At 42.6% G+C, this 26,307-nt stretch overlaps 1 protein-coding gene across 1 annotated transcript in view; it reads left to right on the top strand.

Moving 5' to 3' along the window:
- The window catches only part of lpgat1 (lysophosphatidylglycerol acyltransferase 1), a 69,560-nt gene that overhangs the window by 11,293 nt on the left and 31,960 nt on the right, over window positions 1-26,307 (top strand). The window contains exon 3 of the mRNA XM_018094115.2: window positions 20,554-20,672. Within this exon, the coding sequence (XP_017949604.1) occupies window positions 20,554-20,672 (119 nt within the window). The remainder of the gene's footprint in view (window positions 1-20,553; window positions 20,673-26,307) is intronic.

A 26,307-nucleotide genomic window follows, 5' to 3' on the forward strand; every position in this document is an offset into this window, starting at 1 on the left:
TGAATGTATATGTGTATATAATTAGGTTTTACGGGACAACAGAAGTAAAGGTTTGTCTCAAAGGTCTATTGGCTGCTCCTTGAGAAACCTGCTTTCTTCCCTCATTCAGTGTATGAGATAATAGGAATATGCCCTAAAGTGCTTTCTGTCACATTCCTGTGTCTCTGGTTGTTTGGGCCAGTTCAGCGGTTGTTTGGGCTAGTTCAGTGTTTCTTTGTCCTGGGGGTAGCAGGTCAGTGTAAATAGTCAATTTGGCCGCTGAAGGTGAAAGCAGGTTTGCCTGGTAGTGGAGCAGACATATTCTGTTTTCCTGACAATAAGTGGGATCTGTCCTGTGGGCGTTTGTCTGTAGTACATATAATTACCCGAGGAAGGGTAAGACAGCCACGCTGTGCCTGTTTGACATGCACTGTGATTTTATTCCTGGAATTAACAACTTGCCCACTCTTGCCCCTCTCTTTGGACTGCATTCAGTTTACATACACTATCTTGACATATACATGTTCCTTTTAACAGGCATATTCAAATATAGAATACAGGATGACAAGTCAAATCTAAAGAAACACTAGTTCTAGCCTTGCTAACCTAGGGTGTTTTCTGACAGGGTAATTAAACAGCATTAACTTGTAACTAGTACTGCTAGGCCTAGCCCTCTCTGTATCCATAATATATAGGTACTGCTAGGCCTAGTATTCTCTCTATTTGAACTGTGCAGGTTCTGCTAGGCCTATCCCCTTCTGTATCCATAATATATAGGTCCTGCTATGCATAGCCCTCTCCATATTCATAGGGTATAGGTCCTGCTAGGCCTAGCCCTCTCTGAATATATAATATACAGGTCCTGCTAGGCCTAGCCCTCTCTGAATATATAATATACAGGTCCTGCTAGGCCTAGCCCTCTCTGAATATATAATATACAGGTCCTGCTAGGCCTAGCCCTCTCTGAATATATAATATACAGGTCCTGCTAGGCCTAGCCCTCTCTGTATTTATACAGTGCAGGTACTGCTAGGCCTAGCCCTCTCTGTATTCATACTGTGCAGGTCTAGGCCTAGCTCTCTCTTTATTAATAATAAATAGGTTCTGCTAGGCCTAGCTTTCTCTTCGTAATCCCTCTCTGTATTATACTATGCAGGTCCTGCTAGGCCTATCCCTCTTTGTATTCATACAGTGCAGGTCCTGCTAGGCCTATCCCTCTCTGTATTCATACAGTGCAGGTACTGCTAGGCCTAGCTCTCTCTGTATTCATAATATATAGGTTCTGCTAGGCCTAGCTCTCTCTGTGTTTATACTGTGCAGGTCCTGTTAGACCTATCCCTCTCTGTATTATACTGTGCATGTCTAGGCCTAGCCCTCTCTGTATTCATACTGTTTAGGTCCTGCTAGGCCTAGCCCTCTTTGTATTCATACTGTTTAGGTCCTGCTAGGCCTAGCCCTCTCTGAATATATAATATGCAGGTCCTGCTAGGCCTAGTCCTCTCTGTATTCATACTGTGCAGTCTAGGCCTATACCTCTCTGTATTCATACTGTGCAGGTCCTGCTAGGCCTAGCCCTCTCTGTATTCATACTGTGCAGGTCCTGCTAGGCCTAGCCCTCTCTGTATTCATACTGTGCAGGTCCTGCTAGGCCCATTCCTCTCTGTATTCATACTGTGCAGGTCTAGGCCTATACCTCTCTGTATTCATACTGTGCAGGTCCTGCTAGGCCTATACCTCTCTGTATTCATACTGTGCAGGTCCTGCTAGGCCTAGCCCTCTCTGTATTCATACTGTGCAGGTCTAGGCCTATACCTCTCTGTATTCATACTGTGCAGGTCCTGCTAGGCCTAGCCCTCTCTGTATTCATACTGTGCAGGTCCTGCTAGGCCCATTCCTCTCTGTATTTATACTATGTAGGTTCTGCTAGGCCTTGCCCTTTCTGTATTTACCCTTTGCTGCTTCTGTTAGGCCTAACCCTCTTTATGTTTGCACTTGCAGACACAAGTAGACTTAAATTAAATAAACATTGTTGTGTTTAGCAGTTCAGCTTACTGGGTTCCTGGGGTAGTGAGATACAGTAGGAAAGGGGAGCCACATTATAACTGAACCTGACCCAACTACTAGATGCTCTATAGAAGGGGGAGGAGGGTGCCGTTGCCATAACAAATAATAATAAGCACGTAAGGGCTGCTTTAGCAAATCTCTTGATCCCTCAGAAAATTTCTGTTGCGTTCCTTCCCTTCTTAAGAATGAACTCCCAGGTATGCCTCCATAGGATATTTTCCATGTCTCGTTGGCAGAGGCCTTCTGTCCTTGGGGGCAGGATAGTGACTGTATTGTAATTAAAGTACAGTGGGCACAAGCCTGGTAGGTGCCTCCTTCATTCCCTGCCCTGGGGGTTTAGTTCATTTGTATTAGTGTGGGGCTAGCAGGGCTGGAAGAAGTCAGTTTGTTACAGCCTGTTCAGATTACTTCTCTGCGGCAGTCCTGCCCTGCTTTATGGCTGAGATTCTAGCTATCTGTATAACAGAGCATTCTGTCACAGTGGCACAGATCCTATCTGATCCACCCCCATTGTAAGCAGCAGTCCTGCCCTGCTTTATGGCTGAGATTCTAGCTATCTGTATAACAGAGCATTCTGTCACAGTGGCACAGATCCTATCTGATCCCCCCCCATTGTAAGCAGCAGTCCTGCCCTGCTTTATGGCTGAGATTCTAGCTATCTGTATAACAGAGCATTCTGTCACAGTGGCACAGATCCTATCTGATCCCCCCCCCCCATTGTAAGCAGCAGTCCTGCCCTGCTTTATGGCTGAGATTCTAGCTATCTGTATAACAGAGCATTCTGTCACAGTGGCACAGATTCTATCTGATCCCCCCCATTGTAAGCAGCAGTCCTGCCCTGCTTTATGGCTGAGATTCTAGCTATCTGTATAACAGAGCACTCTGTCACAGTGGCACAGATCCTATCTGATCCCCCCCATTGTAAGCAGCAGTCCTGCCCTGCTTTATGGCTGAGATTCTAGCTATCTGTATAACAGAGCATTCTGTCACAGTGGCACAGATCCTATCTGATCCCCCCCCCCCATTGTAAGTAGCAGTCCTGCCCTGCTTTATGGCTGAGATTCTAGCTATCTGTATAACAGAGCATTCTGTCACAGTGGCACAGATCCTATCTGATCCCCTCCATTGTAAGCAACAGTCCTGCCCTGCTTTATGGCTGAGATTCTAGCTATCTGTATAACAGAGCATTCTGTCACAGTGGCACAGATCCTATCTGATCCCCCCCCCCCCCCCCCCCCCATTGTAAGCAGCAGTCCTGCCCTGCTTTATGGCTGAGATTCTAGCTATCTGTATAACAGAGCATTCTGTCACAGTGGCACAGATCCTATCTGATCCCCCCCCCCCCCCCCCATTGTAAGCAGCAGTCCTGCCCTGCTTTATGGCTGAGATTCTAGCTATCTGTATAACAGAGCATTCTGTCACAGTGGCACAGATCCTATCTGATCCCCCCATTGTAAGCAGCAGTCCTGCCCTGCTTTATGGCTGAGATTCTAGCTATCTGTATAACAGAGCATTCTGTCACAGTGGCACAGATCCTATCTGATCCCCCCCCCCATTGTAAGCAGCAGTCCTGCCCTGCTTTATGGCTGATATTCTAGCTATCTGTATAACAGAGCATTCTGTCACAGTGGCACAGATCCTATCTGATCCCCCCATTGTAAGCAGCAGTCCTGCCCTGCTTTATGGCTGAGATTCTAGCTATCTGTATAACAGAGCATTCTGTCACAGTGGCACAGATTCTATCTGATCCCCCCCATTGTAAGCAGCAGTCCTGCCCTGCTTTATGGCTGAGATTCTAGCTATCTGTATAACAGAGCACTCTGTCACAGTGGCACAGATCCTATCTGATCCCCCCCATTGTAAGCAGCAGTCCTGCCCTGCTTTATGGCTGAGATTCTAGCTATCTGTATAACAGAGCATTCTGTCACAGTGGCACAGATCCTATCTGATCCCCCCCCCCCCCCCCCATTGTAAGTAGCAGTCCTGCCCTGCTTTATGGCTGAGATTCTAGCTATCTGTATAACATAGCATTCTGTCACAGTGGCACAGATCCTATCTGATCCCCTCCATTGTAAGCAACAGTCCTGCCCTGCTTTATGGCTGAGATTCTAGCTATCTGTATAACAGAGCATTCTGTCACAGTGGCACAGATCCTATCTGATCCCCCCCCCCCCCCCCCCATTGTAAGCAGCAGTCCTGCCCTGCTTTATGGCTGAGATTCTAGCTATCTGTATAACAGAGCATTCTGTCACAGTGGCACAGATCCTATCTGACCCCCCCCCCCCATTGTAAGCAGCAGTCCTGCCCTGCTTTATGGCTGAGATTCTAGCTATCTGTATAACAGAGCATTCTGTCACAGTGGCACAGATCCTATCTGACCCCCCCCCCCCCCTATTGTAAGCAGCAGTCCTGCTTTGCTTTATGGCTGTTATTGTAGTTATAATTATAAAGCACCTTTGTTTGTTTTGAACATCGTGGTTATCACGATGGTTATCCCATAGAAATGAGCTTTCTCGAGGACTCTCTGCTGTACAGCAGCAGCATTTTCCAAGCGTGGAATGCCCCTAGTTAAAAAAAAAAAAATGGGAGGTGGTTGCTTGTTTTTGTAGGGTGCTGTGACCACTGTGGTTCTTCTCAATTCCAGGACATTTTGTTGGTTGCCCTGCCATAGAGCTGTTAAATTATTAGGTAGCAAAATGCCCAAAATCGTGCTGTGCCATTGGCCAAGTGGCCCAAGTTTCTATCTGGTAACCAATGTTTCCACCACAGGATTTTGAGCCCGTAAAAGTATTAATTAGCAGGGATAGAATTTAGGATTTGGGTCAGTTTTAATGAAATTTGCTGAAGCAAAAATAGCTGATAATTGTTAAACAATATGTTTAGTAGTTTTTTTGCACCATTATTTTCCTACCCACCTTTCTGCCCTGCCCTAGACCTGGCCCAGTTGCTCAGGGCACTTAGGATTTTCCCAGGTGACGGGCTGAGCTGCTGCTGAAATGAATGATCTGATTGTGGCTAAAGGATTAGGCTGAGGATATGTTCCATAACCCTGCTGTGTGGTTGGCCGGCGAGCCACCGGATTGCAATACTATTAGTGACGGGTGCTGGGATTTTCCATTCTGAGCAGTGTGCGGCTTTGCTATTAGGGTTCCTGCTTCTGCATAACTGATGTTTGCCGACATGGAGGCCCATCCAGCCTGCGTCTCGGTATTCACGTTATCTGCTCCAGTTACTTCATTCTTGGCCTGTCAGTCCCAATGAGGGAACTCCTCTGTGTGTGCTGGGGGGGGGGGATGCTTTAGTCAACGAGACTTGACTTGCATCCTTCATGTACAGTCCTGAGTAATAGGAGTAACAAGCCATGTATACAGATACTACCAGGGGAAAAGGCTACTTTATATCAGACATCTGGGCTTGTACTCGCTTAGCTAAGCTTGCTTTTCACACTCACTTTATAAATGATTTAAAGGTTAACTCCAGCCCTGTGGCATCAGCTTCATGTCATTTCCTGCTTAGTTATTTGTTATGACCCCTAAGCTTAGCTTGTCACCAGCAGCCCAGAGCACACTGAGCATGTGCAGTGCCATTGACTCTACTAACAAAATCAAAGATGGGGGAAGCTGCTGCACACAACTTTGAAAGATTTGGATCGTTATAGGGGTGCCGGCTCTTTAGTCTGGGGAAGTAAGTTCAGTATATAAAATACAGCATTTCTAGCCAGATATCGTTTTAGGGTTAAGTTACTTTTTTGTAAATGTAATTGCTATTAAAGCCAGTTTCTACATTCTCTACACTCCTGCCTATGACAGTGTAGTAGATGCCAGTTAAATAAAAGACCTGGAGGAGAACAGCTTCTGCTACTTTGGACTAACACAGTATGTTTTTGTTAAAATTGAAAGGCGACATGTTTACATTATAACAAAATATATGAAAGATAATGTGGTTTTCAAGATTCCCTGTGTGTTGTGGGTAGGGTTGCCACCTCTGCCGGCGTTTGTCGCTGGGCAGGGGGCGGGTAGTGATGTCGGGGGGGTGGGTAAGAGGCAGGGCCATGATGTCATGGAGGCGGGGGAAAGGCGTGGTTGTGACGGGTTATGACGCTGCAATCGACAACTGGCTGATCTCCGCTTCAGTCTCAGGGAGTCCTGCCCGGTTTTTCTAATTTAGAAAACTGGGCAGGAGGTTTTGACCCAGACTGCCCTTTTGCAAACCGTGCTGTCTGGGTCAAAACCGGATAGGTGGCAATCTTAGTTGTGGGACAGATTATTCTTTTTTTAAATTTTGCTTTTCTTCTACAGTTTTTTTGGGAAAAATAGAAGCGTTTTTTTTTTTTTGTTTGTTTTTTTTAAAGCTGAGCCCAATGTTGTTTTTTTTTAAGGTCTGGTGTAGTTTAGGGCAGTGACACACGGGGAGATTAGTCATGCCACGACAAATCTCCCTTATCGCGGGCGACTAATCTCCCCGTGTGTCACTGACCTTAGAAAATTAAAGCAAACATCCAATTTGTTGCAGTGACTTTTACTTAATCAGGCAAACTTTGCCATTGTATCGCCTTATGTCCAGTATTTGGTCAGGACCTGATGAAGGGCGTATCATAAACAAAGTGCCTGTGAAAATTTTGCTTAAAGGTGAACTGTCCACCTTTGAAATTAACTTTTAATATGATGTAGACAGTGATATAGTCAGAGAATTTGCAATTGGTCACCACCAGGGCCCAGTTTACTCCAGCACCCAGTAAAGAGCTTATTTGTCCTGCCAACCTGCAAACTGTATTTTATTTATGTGCCACACAGAGGCCGCCAAGGTGTGTATAGAAATGTCATTACTGGAGTCAATGAACTGTGAAATTTCACTTAACGCTTGTGGGCGCGTGTGTGTACGTGTGTGTGTGTGAGTACATATATTTGGGAGCACTAAATAAGGTCTTACAGTCCTGAGCTGGATTTGACCCATTAAAAGACTTTAGGGCCCCCAGTGCTTTCATGGATCCCATAAACTTCTCTGTATAGCTTCATCATTATGTGAAAAATATGCCGGCCAGCACTAGTCTAAGGGTTCAAGTCATACAGTGTAATGTCATGAAAATAAATAGTTTCTACCTTTTAATATATTTTTATTAGCAAAAAACAAGTTTCCAGTATATTGGCCTGGAAAAGTTATGCTGAACAGATCCCCTCTCACTGCCTGCCAACCAGGGGGCTTCTATTCTTTATCACTGAATATTCTGATGTAGTCCTCATAGGAGGTATTGACAACAGTTCTTACTATGCACCCCCTTCCTTACCGGTTTCCATGGCAGTCAACAATTTGGTCAGCTGAATTGTATCGGCCAATTGGAAAAGGGATATGGAAATACAAAGAATGTGCAGTAGAGATCAATCCCTGTGCTTCCCTGGTTCTGCTTGTGAAGTTATTCTTCTACAGACCAGATCTTACACCACCAAGGGGGTCACCGACCACCCTGGCTTGGACAGAGAGCAACGAAATAATGATCTTTTCAGCATAGGGTTGCTACCTGGCCGTTTTTTTACCTGCCAAGGCTGGTATCTGATCCGATATCCTGAAGTTCAGCTCCTGGCCCACCCCTTTAACTCTCAATCCGCCCAGAACCCTCTCCAAACCTTCCTCCTCCTTCCCCTATCCTCTTTGAAACATCTGTGACATCATATCCTCACCCATTTTGACACCACCCCCATCCCCTCCTACGTCACAGCCGGCCCGTTTTGTGCATTTTTGTTAATAAATACAAATTGGCAACATTATTTTAATGGAAAAATCTTTTTCTTTTATGAAGTTTTTATCCTGTTACTTGAACAATAGGCATAAAGTATGTTTGACACCAGCCCTATTGATCGAACTAATGTTAAAAAAAAAAAAAAACGTACTTCCCCTTTAAGTATGTGATACAGAAACCAAAAATGATTTACCGGTATTATTGTAATAGAATTCTTATCAAGGAAGGGGAGTTTGTTTTATATTACCCCCCCCCCCCAAAAAAAAAACAAATTACAAATAGGAACGTGATGTTCTCTTTTTTACACTAATTTTACTTTTTTATTTTTATTTTTTTAATTTGCCATTATTGCTTTGGAGCGTATATTGCAGTGTTTGCAGAATCAGACATTAGCATCTGTCCTTTTCAGCAGCTAGCTATTTCTGTACCTGGGGCAAATTCTAAAAACACTCCCGTAAAGGGAAAAAACGCCCATAAACTCTGCAGGTCTCAAAAAATAAATGCCAAAAAAAGAGCATTTCATATAAGTGAAATATGACAATTATACTTTAGTGGTATGTACCATAGGATAATCCCAAATATTGGATAATCCTGATGGTTAATACTGCAATATTGCCATTTCAAGCACTAAACTGCTCTCTCTGGCTCAAATGAGATATTCAAGTTTTTTATTAGAACGAGTTTTCCTTATTAATAAATAAGCGAGCATTCAATATGTAAGTTTATTTAATTTAGATGATTAAATAATACTAATAAAAATACAGTCTGGGTCTGCTTAGACCCCGCTGTCTGATCTGATTTTGGCCTTGGTGCCAATAAATAGATTATACAGCCATTCTAAGGTTGGCCTGATGAAGGAGAACTACCTCTACGAGCCTATGCAGTTTGCCATATGGGATATTCAAACTTGCCAGATATCGGCTTGATTTAGCCTAGCATGTAGGTGGCCAAATCGGGGACCCACTCATCTGTATGGGCTCACTGTGTATGGGCTTTACTCTATAGACAGGGTAATTTTAAGACCTTGGTGGGCCCTGGGAAAAGATCCAATTGGTGGCCCCTCTTATTCTGGACAGCTTGTCCCCCAATACCATCACCGTACAATTACAGTTATATTAAAGTGAATGTGGCAGACTGGCAGTATGCATACCTGCCAACATTTGAATACAGGTATGGGACCTGTTATCCAGAATGCTTGGGACCTGAGGTTTTCTGGATAAGGGATCTTTCTGTAATTTAGATCTCCATACCGTAAGTCTGCTAAAATTCATTTAAATATTGAATAAACCCAGTAGGACTATTTTGCCCCCAACAAGGGGTAATTATATCTTAGTTGGGATCAAGTACAGGTACTGTTTTATTATTACAGAGAAAAGGGAATCATTTAACCATGAAATAAACCCAATAGGGCTGTTCTGCCCCCAATAAGGGGTAATTATATCTTAGTTGGGATCAAGTACAGGTACTGTTTTATTATTACAGAGAAAAGGGAATCATTTAACCATTAAATAAACCCAATAGGGCTGTTCTGCCCCAATAAGGGATAATTATATCTTAGTTCGGATCAAGTACAGGTACTGTTTTATTATTACAGAGAAAAGGGAATCATTTAACCATGAAATAAACCCAATAGGGCTGTTCTGCCCCAATAAGGGGTAATTATATCTTAGTTGGGATCAAGTACAGGTACTGTTTTATTATTACAGAGAAAAGGGAATCATTTAACCATGAAATAAACCCAATAGGGCTGTTCTGCCCCAATAAGGGGTAATTATATCTTAGTTGGGATCAATTACAGGTACTGTTTTATTATTACAGAGAAAAAGGGAATCATTTTTAAAAATTAGAATTATTTGCTTATAATGGAGTCTATGGGAGATGGCCTTTCCGTAATTCAGAACTTTCTGGATAAGGAATTTCCGGAAAAGGGATCCCATACCTGTACTAGAAAGAGGCATATAGTTAAATCACTGTGGTGATTTTTGAGTTCTGTCATTTTTTCATCATGCTAGGCCCGATCAGCCAATGAATGGACAGAGTTCTGCCTTTTGCTCCCACACTACTTCCTGTTACAGTTAGAGCTGCATCACTTCCTGTCAGCTGATCTCTGAGGGAGCACACAGCCCATCACTAAATGGCAGCTCAAGGGAAAAGGGCAATATATATATTCCAATATGGTACGGTCAATTAATGTTAAGTCACTTATTAAAATAAAAATGAACTCTTAAGTAGTCATTCTGAAGGCATAGTTTTTCTTGTATTTTTTCTTTTTTTTTGTCTGTAAGGAGCAGTGCCTGGAAGAGAACTTCATCAAGAAGCCAATATTTGTTTTTGGTTTTTTTTTTTTTTATAAAATTCCTTAAACTCAATTGAAAGAGTGCCCTCTAGTGACCAGTAAATAGTGACATTCTATGTGTTACGTTTCCCCCTTCCAGCATTCCTGATGTGGCTTTGCACGCTAGCGTATGAGAGCTTTGTGCGCATAGAGCAGTTACCATGGGAGCGCGGGGGAACCCCACATTAGGGGAGTGTGTGATTAAGCAGCAGGGAGTTTCTAATGTTCTTCGGGAGGTGTAAGATCTTTGCATCCTAAGGTTGGCTTCATTATGTGCCATCAACACATCCGACATGGCCTTGAAACGCCACATGGGTCTCTCTTCCCATAAGAAATTCATGAAGCTGCATTAATTCTCCTTTCATCTGCAAAAGAGCGTCTGTGTTGAAGAGCAGAGGCCAAGTATCCCAGCAGCCTCGCCGGGCTCATTGTCATGCTGCATGCCAAGCAAATGTATTGCCATATAATACATCATGTAAGCAAAATCAAGCTGCTGCCTTTCTGGGACCAAAGTAATCAGATGAAATTGTAAAACATAAGAGCAGTGTATACATTAATAACAAAGGTTCAAATATAGCTGCAATTGAAAGCAGTGTCTGTTTCTTTATATTCTCTGCTTTGATGGTTCTGACTCCTGAAACAAAGTAGCAGAAGCTGTGACCCTGTGTTCTGTCTTGGATTGGAGCTGAATTGGGATGAGAGTGGAGCAGTTCCCAGAGTGTGGAGTCGGATTAATGTTGTGTAGCCTTTCTAGAGTTGCTGGAGTGGATAATTTTTCTTGGCCCAGAAACCTGGAGTACTGCCAATCCTTATGTCCAGTCCTTGTTGTGTCTACACCGTAGTATTTAGTGGCACAGTATCCAGGGACTTGGTACAAAGCTACACAAGCTGTAGCCACTCCCGCTGATATGTGCAATTATCTACTTATTGAAGTCCGGCACAGGGGGCTTTAATGGGGATGTGGGATATTTTTGTCTAAATCCAAAAATAGTGGATTCCGTGTGTCCCTATTTTTAATATTTTTATGCAGTTATATGTAAATGTAATTAAAGGCAATATTTTTTTGTCTATTTATGCACTGCTGGTTCTGACTGTGTAGAAGAATCTAGCTCTCCTCCAGCCAAGACTCAAGGGTTTATTAACAGAGCATGCCCTTAACAAGCACTTGTGCCCTGGGGTGCCAGACTGAATTTCCAGCGTCAGGGGGCACAGTCAAGCCTTGTCCTTATGTCCTGCCATACTGTGGCACTAATATCTGCAGCTCTGTGCGCTGGAGATTCTAAATGGCCTCTTTGGCAATCACTGACTTGGTTGAAGCTAATAAGGCAGACGAGCAGTAGCCTAATGAGTCAGTTCCCCAAATGGCAGCTCTCCAGTCTCTCTCATTTGGCCCTTATTGCCTTAACTCATTTTGTGGGTCGCCCATAGGAATGGGAGGATGGCTTTATGTGCCCGGCTAGATACATGATACAGAGGGGAAGGCCTGGAGGCCTGCATCATTGGGCACCTGTTGCTAAAGTGTGGTGTGTAGCAAAGTGAGAAGATCATTTACTCAACAGCACTTGCCATAAATGCGCTGCGTGGGAGGGGTAGTGCCAGGCAACTCAGGGCATAGCTGCTCCTTGCCAAGTGTGTTTGAGCCATGGAAATATAGTGTTACTTACCCTTAGTAAGTGGTACGTCCCTGCTTTGCTTCTCTATTAAATGTGCCAACAGAGTGTGGGATCTGCAAGAAAAACAAGTATTGGGTGTTAATCCAAAGATGCTCTTTTCCCTAGTGGATGGATGAAAAATACACCATTAATTCTAATGGGGCTCACCGTGTCATCTGATCAGTGCCTTTGTGTCCAAATAAATGGATCAGCCTGATTTGGCCCACCATATTGGTGGCCCACTTGTTTGTAGAGGTAGCCACATGACTGCAGCTCTTTTTCACCTCCCTGTACCACTTATCCACTTTTAGATTGTAAGCCTGCAGGCAAGCCTGTCACCCTTGTCTGCACTAAATCAGAAATAAAGACTGTTTAACAAAGAGTGAATGTGTAGTGAGAATATCTAACATGAATTAATATGAGTTTGATTGCAACAGAACCCTCAGCAGAGGGAGCACATTAAGCCGTTTTATTACATTTAAAGCAGATAAATATAATTTACAGTGCTGGCCTTTATTCTCCTAAAATAAATCTTTTTTTATCATTCTTTCCAAGAATGATCATTTGGAACATTCTGTGTAGGTTCATGTCAATGAATGAAGCACTTTGACTTGTGCAGGCGTCCAGCAGTTGGGTGTGTTGATCACTCCGTAATCATTCAGGGGGCCAGTAAATGAGAGGCATCTGGCTTGCTGCCTGCCATTGTTCCACTAACGTTGATGCCAGGGGTAATAGCGCAGGGAAACCACAGATTTTCTCTTGTTTTAGGGATCTTTAAGCAATAATTTAGATGTCTCAAGCTGAAAGAGATTGTCCTGCGTTAGTGTTTTATGGTCTGCAGGCTTGTAGTTCTGTGTACAGACCATACGTTTAACAGGTATGGGTATCAGACCCCTTATCCAGAAAGTTCCGAATTATGGAAAGGCCATCTCCCATAGATTTCCATTGTAATCAAATAATTCACATTTTTAAAAATTTCATTTTTCTCTCTAATAATAAAACAGACGATTGTACTTGATCCCAACTAAGATATAATTAATCCTTATTGGAGCCTAAACAGTCCTGTTGGGTTTAATTACTGTTTAAATAATTTTAATAGCAGACTTAAGGTAGGAGATCCAAATTACAGAAAGACCCCTTATCCGGAAAACCCCAGGTCCCGAGCATTCTGGATAATTGGTCCCTTCCTGTACAAGAAATAGTGTATGCTTCGGAAATTCATAGGATGAATGTATTGCAATTGATTCCAAGACTTTTCAGCTAATTTACTGTGCTGGGCAAACTGGGAAAACCTATACATATTGCTCCATCCACTCTTTTTTGCCAATCATGCAATGGTCAGACAGATCTTCAGGCCCAGTTCCAAAGGCAGAAACATTTGCATCTGCAGGTGAATAAAGCACATAGAGGGGTACGGGACAGGGATGGGTGCCCCCTTTGCACATCAGTATGCCCTACTAACTGGAGCACCAGTATGTGCCAGATGCATCAGGAGCCCTTTTGCACCCAAGGCACAAGGGGGCACATCTTGCCATTTTGCCTCAATTTTCACTGATAAATGCAGTAGTGCACTCAGTCAATGGGCACTTGACTTGACTCAATGACCAGTTTTGCCACATATATGGGGTCAAATCGACCTGCAAGTGCCCAAGTTCGTTCTATCTTTTTTTTTTTTAGCAATCAGAACCCATACACTTGGGCGGAAGCGATAACTGACTGCTTGCTGCCAGCTCTGGTAGAGTTTTAGTATTCTGGAATAAATTATTGCTAATGTGTCTGCACAAAGGCTGGTTTTTGTTTTATTGAATGTCATGACATGAACTCTTGTCAAGGTTGGACAGGGCAGGCCAGCGAGCTGGGTTCTCGCACAAATGCCAAGTAGGTTACTTTCATTAAAGGTAAAGTGATAAGACAACAGAGATTCTCCTGAGAACATGAGGAAGAAGAACCAACGTTTTAGGTTGCAGAGAAGCTGTTGGTAGGTTAGAAATGGCCCCCAGCCTTATGACTTTATATGGTCACTGACCCCTTTGGTAGCACCTAATAGCATTATAAAGGACTATGGGGGATACTTTATCCTCTACAGTGGAGGAAATAATTATTTGACCCCTCACTGATTTTGTAAGTTTGTCCAATGACAAAGAAATGAAAAGTCTCAGAACAGTATCATTTCAATGGTAGGTTTATTTTAACAGTGGCAGATAGCACATCAAAAGGAAAATCGAAAAAATAACTTTCAATAAAAGATAGCAACTGATTTGCATTTCATTGAGTGAAATAAGTTTTTGAACCCTCTAACAAAAAAAGACTTAATACTTAGTGGAAAAACCCTTGTTTGCAAGCACAGAGGTCAAACGTTTCTTGTAATTGATGACCAAGTTTGCGCACATTTTAGGAGGAATGTTGGTCCCACTCCTCTTTGCAGATCATCTCTAAATCCCTAAGGTTTTGAGGCTGTCTCTGTGCAACTCTGAGCTTGAGCTCCCTCCATAGGTTTTCTATTGGATTAAGGTCCGGAGACTGACTAGGCCACTCCATGACCTTAATGTGCTTCTTCTTGAGCCACTCCTTTGTTGCCTTTGCTGTATGTTTTGGGTCATTGTCGTGCTGGAACACCCATCCACGACCCATTTTCAGTTTCCTGGCAGAGGGAAGGAGGTTGTCGTTCAGGATTTCACGATACATGGCTCCGTCCATTTTCCCGTTAATGCGAATAAGTTGTCCTGTGCCCTTAGCAGAAAAACACCCCCAAAGCAAAATGTTTCCACCCCCATGCTTGACGGTGGGGACGGTGTTTTGGGGGTCATAGGCAGCATTTTTCTTCCTCCAAACACAGCGAGTTGAGTTAATGCCAAAGAGCTCTATTTTGGTCTCATCAGACCACAGCACCTTCTCCCAGTCACTCACAGAATCATTCAGGTGTTCATTGGCAAACTTCAGACGGGCCTGCACATGTGCCTTCTTGAGCAGGGGGACCTTGCGAGCCCTGCAGGATTTTAATCCATTGCAGTGTTTCCAATGGTTTTCTTGGTGACTGTGGTCCCTGCTAATTTGAGGTCATTAACTAACTCCTCCCGTGTAGTTCTAGGATGCTTTTTCACCTTTCTCAGAATCATTGACACCCCACGAGGTGAGATCTTGCGTGGAGCCCCAAAGCGAGGTCGATTGATGGCCATTTTGTGCTCCTTCCATTTTCGAACAATCGCACCAACAGTTGTCACCTTCTCTCCCAGCTTCTTGCTAATGGTTTTGTAGCCCATTCCAGCCTTGTGCAGGTCTACAATTTTGTCTCTGACATCCTTGGACAGCTCTTTGGTCTTTCCCATGTTGGAGAGTTTGGAGTCTGCTTAATTGATTGATTCTGTGGACAGGTGTCTTTTATACAGGTGACTAGTTAAGACAGGTGTCCTTAATGAGGTTGACTAATTGAGTAGAAGTGTCTAACCACTCTGTGGGAGCCAGAACTCTTAATGGTTGGTAGGGGTTCAAAAACTTATTTCACTCAATGAAATGCAAATCAGTTGCTATCTTTTATTTAAAGTTATTTTTTCGATTTTCCTTTTGATGTGCTATCTGCCACTGTTAAAATAAACCTACCATTGAAATGATACTGTTCTGAGACTTTTCATTTCTTTGTCATTGGACAAACTTACAAAATCAGTGAGGGGTCAAATAATTATTTCCTCCACTGTATATAATGAAATCCTTATAATTGGAATACAGAATTGCTGACATCTAGGAGGGGGTCCCCATTCTCTTTCCTTCCGGTCACCCAACGTTCATCAAGAAGAAAAATTAAAACAACTCAAATAGCAATAAGGTCAAGTGGCAGTCCTTGATACCAAACCAGAGACCTGCAATTCCAATTCTATGACACGGCTGCATTTTATCTCCATGACTTCTCAGACACACAAAGACTTGCCTTTGATCATATCCTATACCCAGGAGTATGGCTCATAGATACGCTTCTCACCTTACAAAACATGTGCTATGGAAAAATAATATCACATATATTACCAAGGACAGCAAATGTGCATTCATCTTGCCTAGATCCAGCCTTCTGATAGAGAATCAGCACTCTGTGGCAACATCCCCTGAATCTTAGGAATCTGTGTTCCAGTGGGAGGCCATCTACAAAACGTCTTTGTTTCGGCAGCTTGACTTTTCCAGGGAAAAGTTACAGATAAAAACCCTAATAAATTATCCCATGAGTTTTTCCTGAATCTGCCCATAAACTAACAGATCTGCCTATTATTTGCCTGATTTGGGAGGCCTAACCAGGCTGACCCGTTAGTTAGGCTGACCCCCAGCCAAAGATGGAATTCTAATATGGACCAATGCAGATCTATTGAGGATGTCAAAAGCACATCCATGTTGTCCTCCCCCATATGGAATTTTTAAACCTGCCAAGAAGATATCTGGACAGATATCAGTCAGATAGGCTGTTGAGGGGGGCCAATAAGTGGAAGGGCCACGTTGGCAGCTTTATCAGCCTGTGGCTAGCAGGCCCAAAATAGGGCCTGGCAGTTCAAGTACACAGGCCCACATAGCCCCACAGGTACACTAAATAGTGATGGTCAGTGGCATCTTACAGATTGCCAGTCTAGGCCTGGTGGATAGCCACCTTTTGATAAAACAAAAGATAAAGTGTATGGGTGGTCCAGAGTTTCGACAAAAAATACTGCTATGGGAATGGTTCTCCCCTGTGGCTTTGACAGCTCAGTACTTGAATTGGTCTGTGTAACTTGGGGGTACCGTAGCACAATGGTCAGAATTGTGGCCTAAGCCTCACAGCTTTTTGTTACATGCATGTCGGGCAGACTATCATTGCCAATATGTTTCTACCTTCGTATTTCATCTTGTGTTTGAAAACTTTATCTCCCATGTGCAATGTCAGCCAGCCTAGAGACCAAAAATAAATGTTTATTCAGTTCTCCATGAGAGTCCGAGCCTGCCTAGACTTGCAGGTGATTAGTAGTTATGTATATATATGGCCACGGGTTGTAGTACAATGGAGAGTAAGGCTGCAATTAGCCATCTAGTCTGCTGCTGAACAGGAGCTAGGAATTTTAAATGGTGGCTTTCTTAAAGGCACACTCATTCTCATGGGATATAATGTAAAATGTAAAGCTGGCCATACACCAGCAGATCCGCTCGCTTGGCGATGTCGCCAAGCGAGCGGATCTTCCCCCGATATCCCCACCTACGGGTGGGCGATATCGGGGACCATTTAGGTAAAAAAAATAATAATCCGATCGTTTGGCCCTGGGGCCAGACGATCGGATTATGTGGGCGGCAATGGGGCAGTCGGATCCGACCAGATTTTCTAACCTGGCCGATCGAGATCTGGCCAATTTCAGGCCAGATATCGGTCGGCCAGGCCGATCTGCTCTCCCCATACACGGGCCGATTAGCTGCCGAATCGGTCCAAGGGACCGATATCGGCAGCTATAGTCGGCCCGTGTATGGCCACCTTAAGTATTGTGTGAGCAACACTGTTAGGGTGAAGACACACGGAGCTGCTTAGTAGCAGCTACTTTTTCACGGCTACTAAACCCCAGAAAATCCCCTGCCATAGACAATACTGAGAATTGCCTCTGCTAAAAAAACACGTAGAGATGGTTATCGGTAAATGATCAGCATTGTCTATTTTAGTAGCCACAGCAAGTAGCTGCTACTAGTAGCTCTGTGTGTCTTCACCCTTAGATCAATAGGGTGATCATAGGTTCCCAAAGGATTTTGACCCACTATATTGCAATGTAAAACAGGCCCTTGTATAGACTGATCACTTTGTACTAAGTGCCATCACTAATCACACTCACTAGAATCCATTTAAAAAGCACGTGTCCATTGTGGCCCAATCAGGCCATGCTTATGACTTGGGTGTTTGGGGGTGCAAAATATTTGCCATGTGGTTTAACTTTCCTGCTGTATTAGTTTGTGGCACTGCCAAACAGAACCTACTGTAGGCTGCCAGTCCACATAGGGGCTACCAAATAGCCAATAACAGCCCTTATTTGGCACCCCCATGAAACTTGATTATACCTACCTGAGTTGAAGGGAAGCAGAGTGTTTTGTTGGGAAATTGCTGTATGGGCACATAGTAGGTGGCCCACTAAAATGCGGTTCATGATTTGTCTTTGTTGGTGGGGTGGGGGGGGGGGGGGGGTTGTAATCTTTTTTTTTTTTATGCCTGTGGGACAAGAATATTTATAGCATATAGATGGGGGCAGAACAGTCCTATTGGGTTTATTTAATGGTTAAATGATTCCCTTTTCTCTAATAATAAAACAGTACCTGTACTTGATCCCAACTAAGATATAATTACCCCTTATTGGGGGCAGAACATCCCTATTGGGTTTATTTAATGGTTAAATGATTCCCTTTTCTCTGTAATAATAAAACAGTACCTGTACTTGATCCCAACTAAGATATAATTACCCCTTATTGGGGCAGAACAGTCCTATTGGGTTTATTTAATGGTTAAATGATTCCCTTTTCTCTGTAATAATAAAACAGTACCTGTACTTGATCCCAACTAAGATATAATTACCCCTTATTGGGGGCAGAACAGCCCTATTGGGTTTATTTAATGGTTAAATGATTCCCTTTTCTCTGTAATAATAAAACAGTACCTGTACTTGATCCCAACTAAGATATAATTACCCCTTATTGGGGCAGAACAGCCCTATTGGGTTTATTTAATGGTTAAATGATTCCCTTTTCTCTGTAATAATAAAACAGTACCTGTACTTGATCCCAACTAAGATATAATTACCCCTTATTGGGGCAGAACAGCCCTATTGGGTTTATTTCACGTATAAATTATTTTTTAATATTCTTAAAGCATGGAGATCCAAACTACGGAAAGACCCCTTTTTCCGATCCTCAGGTCCCAAGCATTCTATATAACAGGTCCCATAACTGTAGTACTTAAAATATAGAAAATTATAATTTCAGAAGCACGATCAGAGTAATTCCAACCCATAAACTCAGACTAAATGCATCAGTACTGTGCTGAATATTTTAATGTAATTTGACTCTCCCGTTTGATAATGTTTGGCTTTTATGGGTTAGAAAGGGACCACATACATGATTTATTAGCAGCAGGCAGATGCACTGTTGTCTGTTTCCCAGATGCACATTTTAGTCAGTGCCTTTTCGGCCTTCGGTAAACGTTGTACCTTTCCGGATCAGCTCATGTATCTGAGCGTCTTATCCTAAGCCTGTAATTATCAGAGGTAAAGCAGCCTGGTCACCTGGTTCCTGCTGTGAATGGCTAGCCATCATGTAACAGCAGGTAGGTAGGCTTTTATATTCTACAGGTATAGGATCTGTTATCCAGAAACCCGTTACCCAGAAAGCCCAAAATTATGGGAAGGGCATCTCCCATAGACTATTTTTAAAAATTATAATTATTTGATTAAAATGCAATTCCCTTTTTCTTTGTAATAATAAAACAGTACCTGTACTTGATCCCAACTAAGATATAATTACCCCTTATTGGGGGCAGAACAGCCCTATTGGGTTTATTTAATGGTTAAATGATTCCCTTTTCTCTGTAATAATAAAACAGTACCTGTACTTGATCCCAACTAAGATATAATTACCCCTTATTGGGGCAGAACAGCCCTATTGGGTTTATTTAATGGTTAAATGATTCCCTTTTCTCTGTAATAATAAAACAGTACCTGTACTTGATCCCAACTAAGATCTTATTAATCCATATTGGAGGCAAAACAATCTTATAGGGGTTAATAGTAAAACTATTTTTTTAGTAGACCAATGGGCTTATTTATCAATTTTCGAGTTTTTTTCCTAAATTGAATAAACTTGGATTTCAAATGCTCATTTATTATTGTGCTAAACTCATTCTAATAAAATAAACTTGAACACCATGAATTTTTGAGTTGACAAATTTGAACTTGAAAACGTGAATATCTCGAATGCAAAATATGGCTTTAATTGCCTAGGACAACATCTATAGAAACTCACAAGTTTTCAGGTTTTTGCACTTAATAAATATCAGACATTTGAGTTTTTTGAACAATAATTCAAATTCAAAATTTGGAACGTTGATAAATCACCCCCTTGTATAGAGATCCAAATTATGGAAGGACCCCTTATCTGGAAAACCTCAGGTCTGGAGCATGATAACAGGTCGTATACCTGTATTGGGGATTTTGTCCTGATTTTTATGGGGTACTTTTTACACAGCAAATAATTCCCTCTGCCATTTAATGTTTTATTCATGAACCAACAAATGTATTTGTAGCTGTAATATTGGTGTGTAGGCCCCATCTCAGTGCATTGTGCCTGAGTCTGAGCTTTCAGCCAGCGCTACACATTAGAACTGCTTTCAGCTAACCTATTGTTTCTCCTACTCCCATGTAACTGGAGGAGTCCCAAGCCGGACTTGGATTTCTTACTATTGAGTGCTATTCTGATACCTACTGGGAGCTGCTATCTTGCTCCCTTCCCATTGTTCTGCTGATCGGCTGCTGGGAGGGGGGGGGGGGAGATATCACTCCAACTTGCAGCGCAGCAGTAAAGTGTGAGTGAAGTTTATCAGAGCACAGGTCACATGGCTGTGGCACCCTGGGAAATGAAGAATATGGCTAGCCCCATGGGAAAAACAGATTACAATGCAGGATTCTGCTGGAGAAGCTCTATTAACTGATGGGTTTTGAAAAACATGTTTTCCCATGACAGTATTAAAATAAATAAATAGTGAATAATATTAATTAAATTAATGGAAACTAACGTCTGGATCTCTTTTGTGATTGCAGTTGTTGAATGGGGAGATAACGTCCATTCGATTTCAGAAGATGAAGCTGTGATGCTGGTGAACCATCAAGCAACAGGAGATGTCTGCACCCTCATGATGTGCCTTCAGGACAAGGGCACGGTATGGTTCCATTTTTTGCAGCCTTGTTTCATTTTTAAAGGGGAAATAAGCCTTATATATGAATAGTCTACCTCCCAGCCACCCTTTTATTTTCATCATAAAGGGTATGTAAAGCCTTGTCTACTATCATTCTTACCCCCCATACGTGATAAAAGTTTGCCCAGAAGCAGTAACCCATAGCAACCAATAAGATGTTTTCTTTTAAATAAATCACAAATACAAATACATTCTACAACAATAAATTTAGTGTAGTTAATTACATATCCCCATAAGTGGTTGTTTAGTTGTTAGACTCATGTTTAATGACCTGCAATGATAGGCAGAGGTGCAGTAAACAGGGTTATGGGGATTCTCAGAGCAGGCAACTCACTGGCCCCAGAGAGCCAGGATACCTATATATCAGTGTTAAAAGAAAAATCAGAGGGAAAAATCCAGTAATGTATAATAAATCTGCTTTACAAATAGTCTATTATTTACTTCAGTTGATAAAATATTCACCAGTTTGCATGTGAGATGCTCAACCTGACATTGTTTCCTGCTGCGACCAACAAACTCATGCTATGAGTCGCTGACCAGTTTTACCTGCTCTGATTGGCTGATTTCTGCATGAGTCAGCAATTCGCAGTGCACTCACAACACACGGGATAGTATCTTCCGTGTGAGAGATATAGGTGGTTTAACTAGTTGAAATGGAACAAAAAGGCACAGCGTTTAAACCCCACCCACTCCTAATATTAATATTATGTGCATAATTTAATATAGTGCGGACTTCTCTTTCTTTTCTTGTGCTTTCGTTATTGTCCCTTACCCTTCTTTTCCTGTCTTTTTTTATATTTTATTATGCCTGTGTGGGGAGTCAATAGCCTGGAGGGATGGTCAGAGTTCACAGAGCTCCAGAAATCCTCCAAGCAGATGAGTAAAATAAAACATAGCAGGAGGTTAAAGTGAAGATACACTGCAGCCTCCACAGGCTTAAAGAAAAAGGAAAGTCATTTCGGCATTTTACTGCCAATAGATTTGCCACATTAGTGCCACCTAGAACACTATATTTATTCTGCAGAAACCATTACCATACCTGAGTAAAGAGCCCAAGAATTTCCCTCTGTTTTTGAAGATTGCAGCTGCCATTTTAGCTTGGTCTCAGTAGCCTCCGTGCTGCAGCTCTAGTTGCTGGTAGCTCAGATTACACAGAGTTGGGAGGGGGAGTGAATTCTAATGGGAGGGGGAGCAGGAGAAGGGAGGGGGAGAGAAGAGAGTCTGCCCTGAAGGATTTTTCTGAGAGAAGGAAGTCTGACACTGAAGAACAGCTCTGAGTGCTTATGGCTGTATTTACATAGACCTTTCTGATAAAGCTTATTTAGTTTTTACTTTCCTTTAAAGCAAAACTTTATACCCTCTAACAAAGAAGAATATATTGCATAAACCAGCTCATATGTAAAACCCTGCTTCATCTAAATAAACCATTTTCATATAAATATACTTTTTTTTAGTAGTATGTGCCATTGGGTAATCCTAAATAGAAAACTGCCATTTTAAGAATTAAGGGCCGCCTCCTGGGATCATAGGAGTCACAGTGCACACAAACAATCCAAGGCACACATACATGCTAGGCCCCATCAGCCAATGAATGGACAGAGTTCTGCCTTTTGCTCCCACACTACTTCCTGTTACAGTCAGAGCTGCATTACTTCCTGTCAGCTGATCTCTGAGGGAGCACACAGCCCAGCACTAAATGGCGGCTCAAGGGAAAGGATGTAAAAGGACAATATTTACGGATATATATATTCCAGTTTGGCGAGATTCTTTAATAGGTCACTTAACATAATATAAATCTGTTGATTAAGTATTCATTCTGGGGGTATAGTTTTCCTTTAAACAACAACTACAAAGTAAATTTCTTTAAAAAAAAAAAAAAAAAAAAACCCTCTTTTTGGGAGCTAAAATGTCCTCCTTAAGAGCTGTGTTTGGCACCCTCTGCCCCTGATCCCATGTGCCCCTCTGCTTGGGAAGATCTGCCTAGCATTTTGCCCTTGTCCTATGATAATTAAGTTTTTAGTAGTCATGGGATGCTTGTAGGCCCGGACTGGCAATCTGTAGATTTTGGCAAATGCCAGAGGGGCTGCTGTAAGATGCCATAGACAGTCACTATTTATTGGGCTGGTGGGGGAAGTTTGGGCCTCTGTGGGAACATCTGTCTATTCACCAATAACGTGCACTCTTTCCAAGGAATATCCTTCCTGTGTGAATCCTTCCTATAGGTGCCCCCAATGCAAATGCTACAAAGGGAACATTGCAAATATCTCAAGTAGCTTTGTTCATTTATGAAAGCTCTGTAAGAACAGCTTGCATTTTAGCTATAAATCCCCTATGGGCACAAAGGGCTGGCCGAAGGTTCGTAGCACATTCTCTCTGTTGGGCTATAAACCACCTTTCTGATTGTTAGGAAGGCATCGGGGGTTTCCCAATACATTTATCATTGCACTAACTTCTGAGCAGCAAGGCCGCCATTAACTCAGTTTAGCTGTGCAATGGGTGGGTAGGAATACGCCTAGTAATTTGGGTTTGGCATACAGCTCCCAGCTTGATGTTATTTTTTACTTCTACCAAGGGACTCCTTTGAGGCACAGGGTCCTCAAAACAGGAAACATCTTGAATATTTTACCCTTTGCACCCTGTAACTGAGCTGTTTGTTTAGGGAGCTCACTAATACATTTTTATACAGGTACAGGACCTGTTATCCAGAATGCTCGGGACCTGGGGCTTTCCGGATAAGGGATCTTTCCGTAATTTGGATCTTTATACCTTAAGTCTACTAAAAAATCATTTACACATCATTTAAACCAATAGGACTGTTCTGCCCCCAATAAGGGGTAATTATATCTTAGTTGGGATCAAGTACAGGTACTGTTTTATTATTACAGAGAAAAGGGAATAATTTAACCATTAAATAAACCCAATAGGGCTGTTCTGCCCCAATAAGGGGTAATTATATCTTAGTTGGGATCAAGTACAGGTACTGTTTTATTATTACAGAGAAATAGGAAATCATTTTTAAAAATTAGAATTATTTGCTTATAATGGAGTCTATGGGAGATGCCCTTTTCCATTATTCAGAACTTTCTGGATAACGGGTTTCCGCATAAGGGATCCTATACCTGTATTTCATATTGCAAGGAACAAAATTAAGGCTATTCCCCCATATCAAATACCAGGCATTATGTTTGCCTCGGGCAGTAACCTGTAGCAACCAATAATATGTAAGCTTTTAGACAGGCGACCTGTAAATGCTTCCTGTTGGTTGGCTGTGGGTTACTGCTCCTGGGAAAATGTAGTGTATTTGGGTGACTGTTTGTCACAGCATCAGTTCCCCTTTAAACTCGTATACTGCATTGTTTGCTTTATAATCAGAATCCTTGCGTTACTAATTAGCCATATTATGTATCGTAAGCTATTGGCATCACAGTAAAGACAATACACTGAAATGCAGAATCAATGCAGTATATTGGAAGATATATGAGGAAGAGCTAATACAGGCCGAGGCATAACAAGTGAATCAGCTGTCTGAGTGCCTTTTGTGGTTAGGCAGGGAAAGGCCGCACTCTAGAAGCCATTTATTACTTCATGAAAAAAAATAGGTTTTGGAGCCCCTTTTTATGACAATGTGCACTTTAAAGGTCACTGGCAATAAATGCAGCAGTGTCACACACACACACACACGCGGCTGGGCTGGGAATTTATTCAATCTTCTCAGAATCCAGTTAAAACGTTGGAGGAGGCACTTGCACACATGGAAAGGTTAAGTTCACCTTAATATATTGATTTTTTTTTATAGTGCCAATAAAATGTTGAAATATGTTCTGAAATCACTGCTCATCTATCAGCAGCTGGCATTGGCAGGGTAAAGAAGAAATCAGAGTATATTCTGTCGTTTGGCAACGTGTTTGGGTAGGGGTGCAGTTGCCTAATAGATACCCGGCAGGATATCAAATCGGCTTTGTAGAGAAAATTAGGAGCTGCACACACGAAAACATTTGGAATGGTGCTTTACCCAATCGCTTTACACTGTGGCCATGATATATTGGTAAAGCACCAGTCCAAACCCATTTGTGTGTGTGTGTGTGGGTTCAATTCTCTCTGCAGAACAAATATATTGCACATTGCACTTTTTTGTGTATTTGTATTGGCACAGCGTGGGGTTAGCTTTGGCCGACACACACAAACCCATTTCCTCCAGCCTGCTGAGAGAGTGCATGTCTGTTCTTATCAGTTAAATGGGACTTGGCATCGGTGAAAGAGACCTGCCATAAAGTGACAAATGTACAGCCTGGTGGTACACACAGCAGGAGCTGCCGGGGGCTCACAGATTTGGTGGCAGATTTGTAGCTCAACCCCAGCAGAAGAAAATAAGTAGCGAGACCCCCAGCAGAAGAGAATAAGTAGCGCAGCCCTGGCAGATAGCGCGGCCCTGGCAGAAGAGAATAAGTAGCGCAGATTTCTTTCCTTTTATTATTCACAGTACATATATGGGACTCTTTATCAGGAAACCTATTATCCATAAAGTTCCGAAGGCCCTCTCCTATAGACACCATTAAAAGCAAATAATTCTATTTTTTAAAAAGGATTTCCCTTTTCTCTGTTAAACAGTACCTTGTACTTGATTGCAACTATAATTAATCCTTATCGGAGGCAAAACAATCCATGATTTTTTAGTTGACTTAAGGTATGAAGATTCAAATTATGGAAAGATCCCTTATCCGGAAAACCTCAGGTTCCAGTTCCAGAAACCAGGTTCTGGATAACAGCTCCCATACCTGTATAATATTCACATTTCACAACTACATATCTCTGCTCCTCTCTATATTTCTGCTCTTACCTCCCTGTATCCTCTGTCTCTCAGGCCTGGACAATCTATTGGCCATACAGCTCATTGCTATATGTAAGGCACAAATAAACCATTTTACCTATTGGGAAACACGGTTTTAACTGTACCCATTGTGGCATACTACCCGTATAGTCACACCACTTGAGCATAGGGGGGGGTGGTTCCCAAGGTTCCTCTAGGAACCCTGGGGCTACTGGCCAATTTGGTGGCTGCAGCTCGAGGGTTCCCTTGCGTCAATAGGTGCAGCAGCCCTCGATTTGGAAGAAGAGGAAGGCAGGGGGTGCAAGGGCAACTATAGGGAAGTGCAAAGTACTTTTAATAAATGGGGCTTTACGTAGTGCTGGGCGGTATACCGGTAAAAACCGATCACCGGTTTTTTTTTTGAAACCGATATGAATTTTCTACATACCGGTGTGCTGAATACTTCCGGGTGCGCACGTGACGTCAGCGCGCACGTGACGTCAGCGCGCACGTGACGTCAGCGCGCACACTCTACAAAAGCGCCATCGCTAGGACGCATTCAGAGTCGGATACCAATGTGAGCTGTTGGGGGGTGCCTGGCCAGTAATTATATTTTATGTGAAGGGGATGGGGTTGTGTGGGGGGGGGGTTATATTTATGTGAAGGGGATGGGGGGGTGTTTGGGGTGGGGGTGGGTTATACTTATGTGAAGGGGATGGGGTTGTGTTTGGGGGAGGGTGGGATGGGGTGGGGTGGGGGGTTATATTTATGTGAAGGGGATGGGGGGGTGTT

Source organism: Xenopus tropicalis, chromosome 5, assembly GCF_000004195.4.
Source record: "Xenopus tropicalis strain Nigerian chromosome 5, UCB_Xtro_10.0, whole genome shotgun sequence".
NCBI lineage: Eukaryota > Metazoa > Chordata > Amphibia > Anura > Pipidae > Xenopus > Xenopus tropicalis.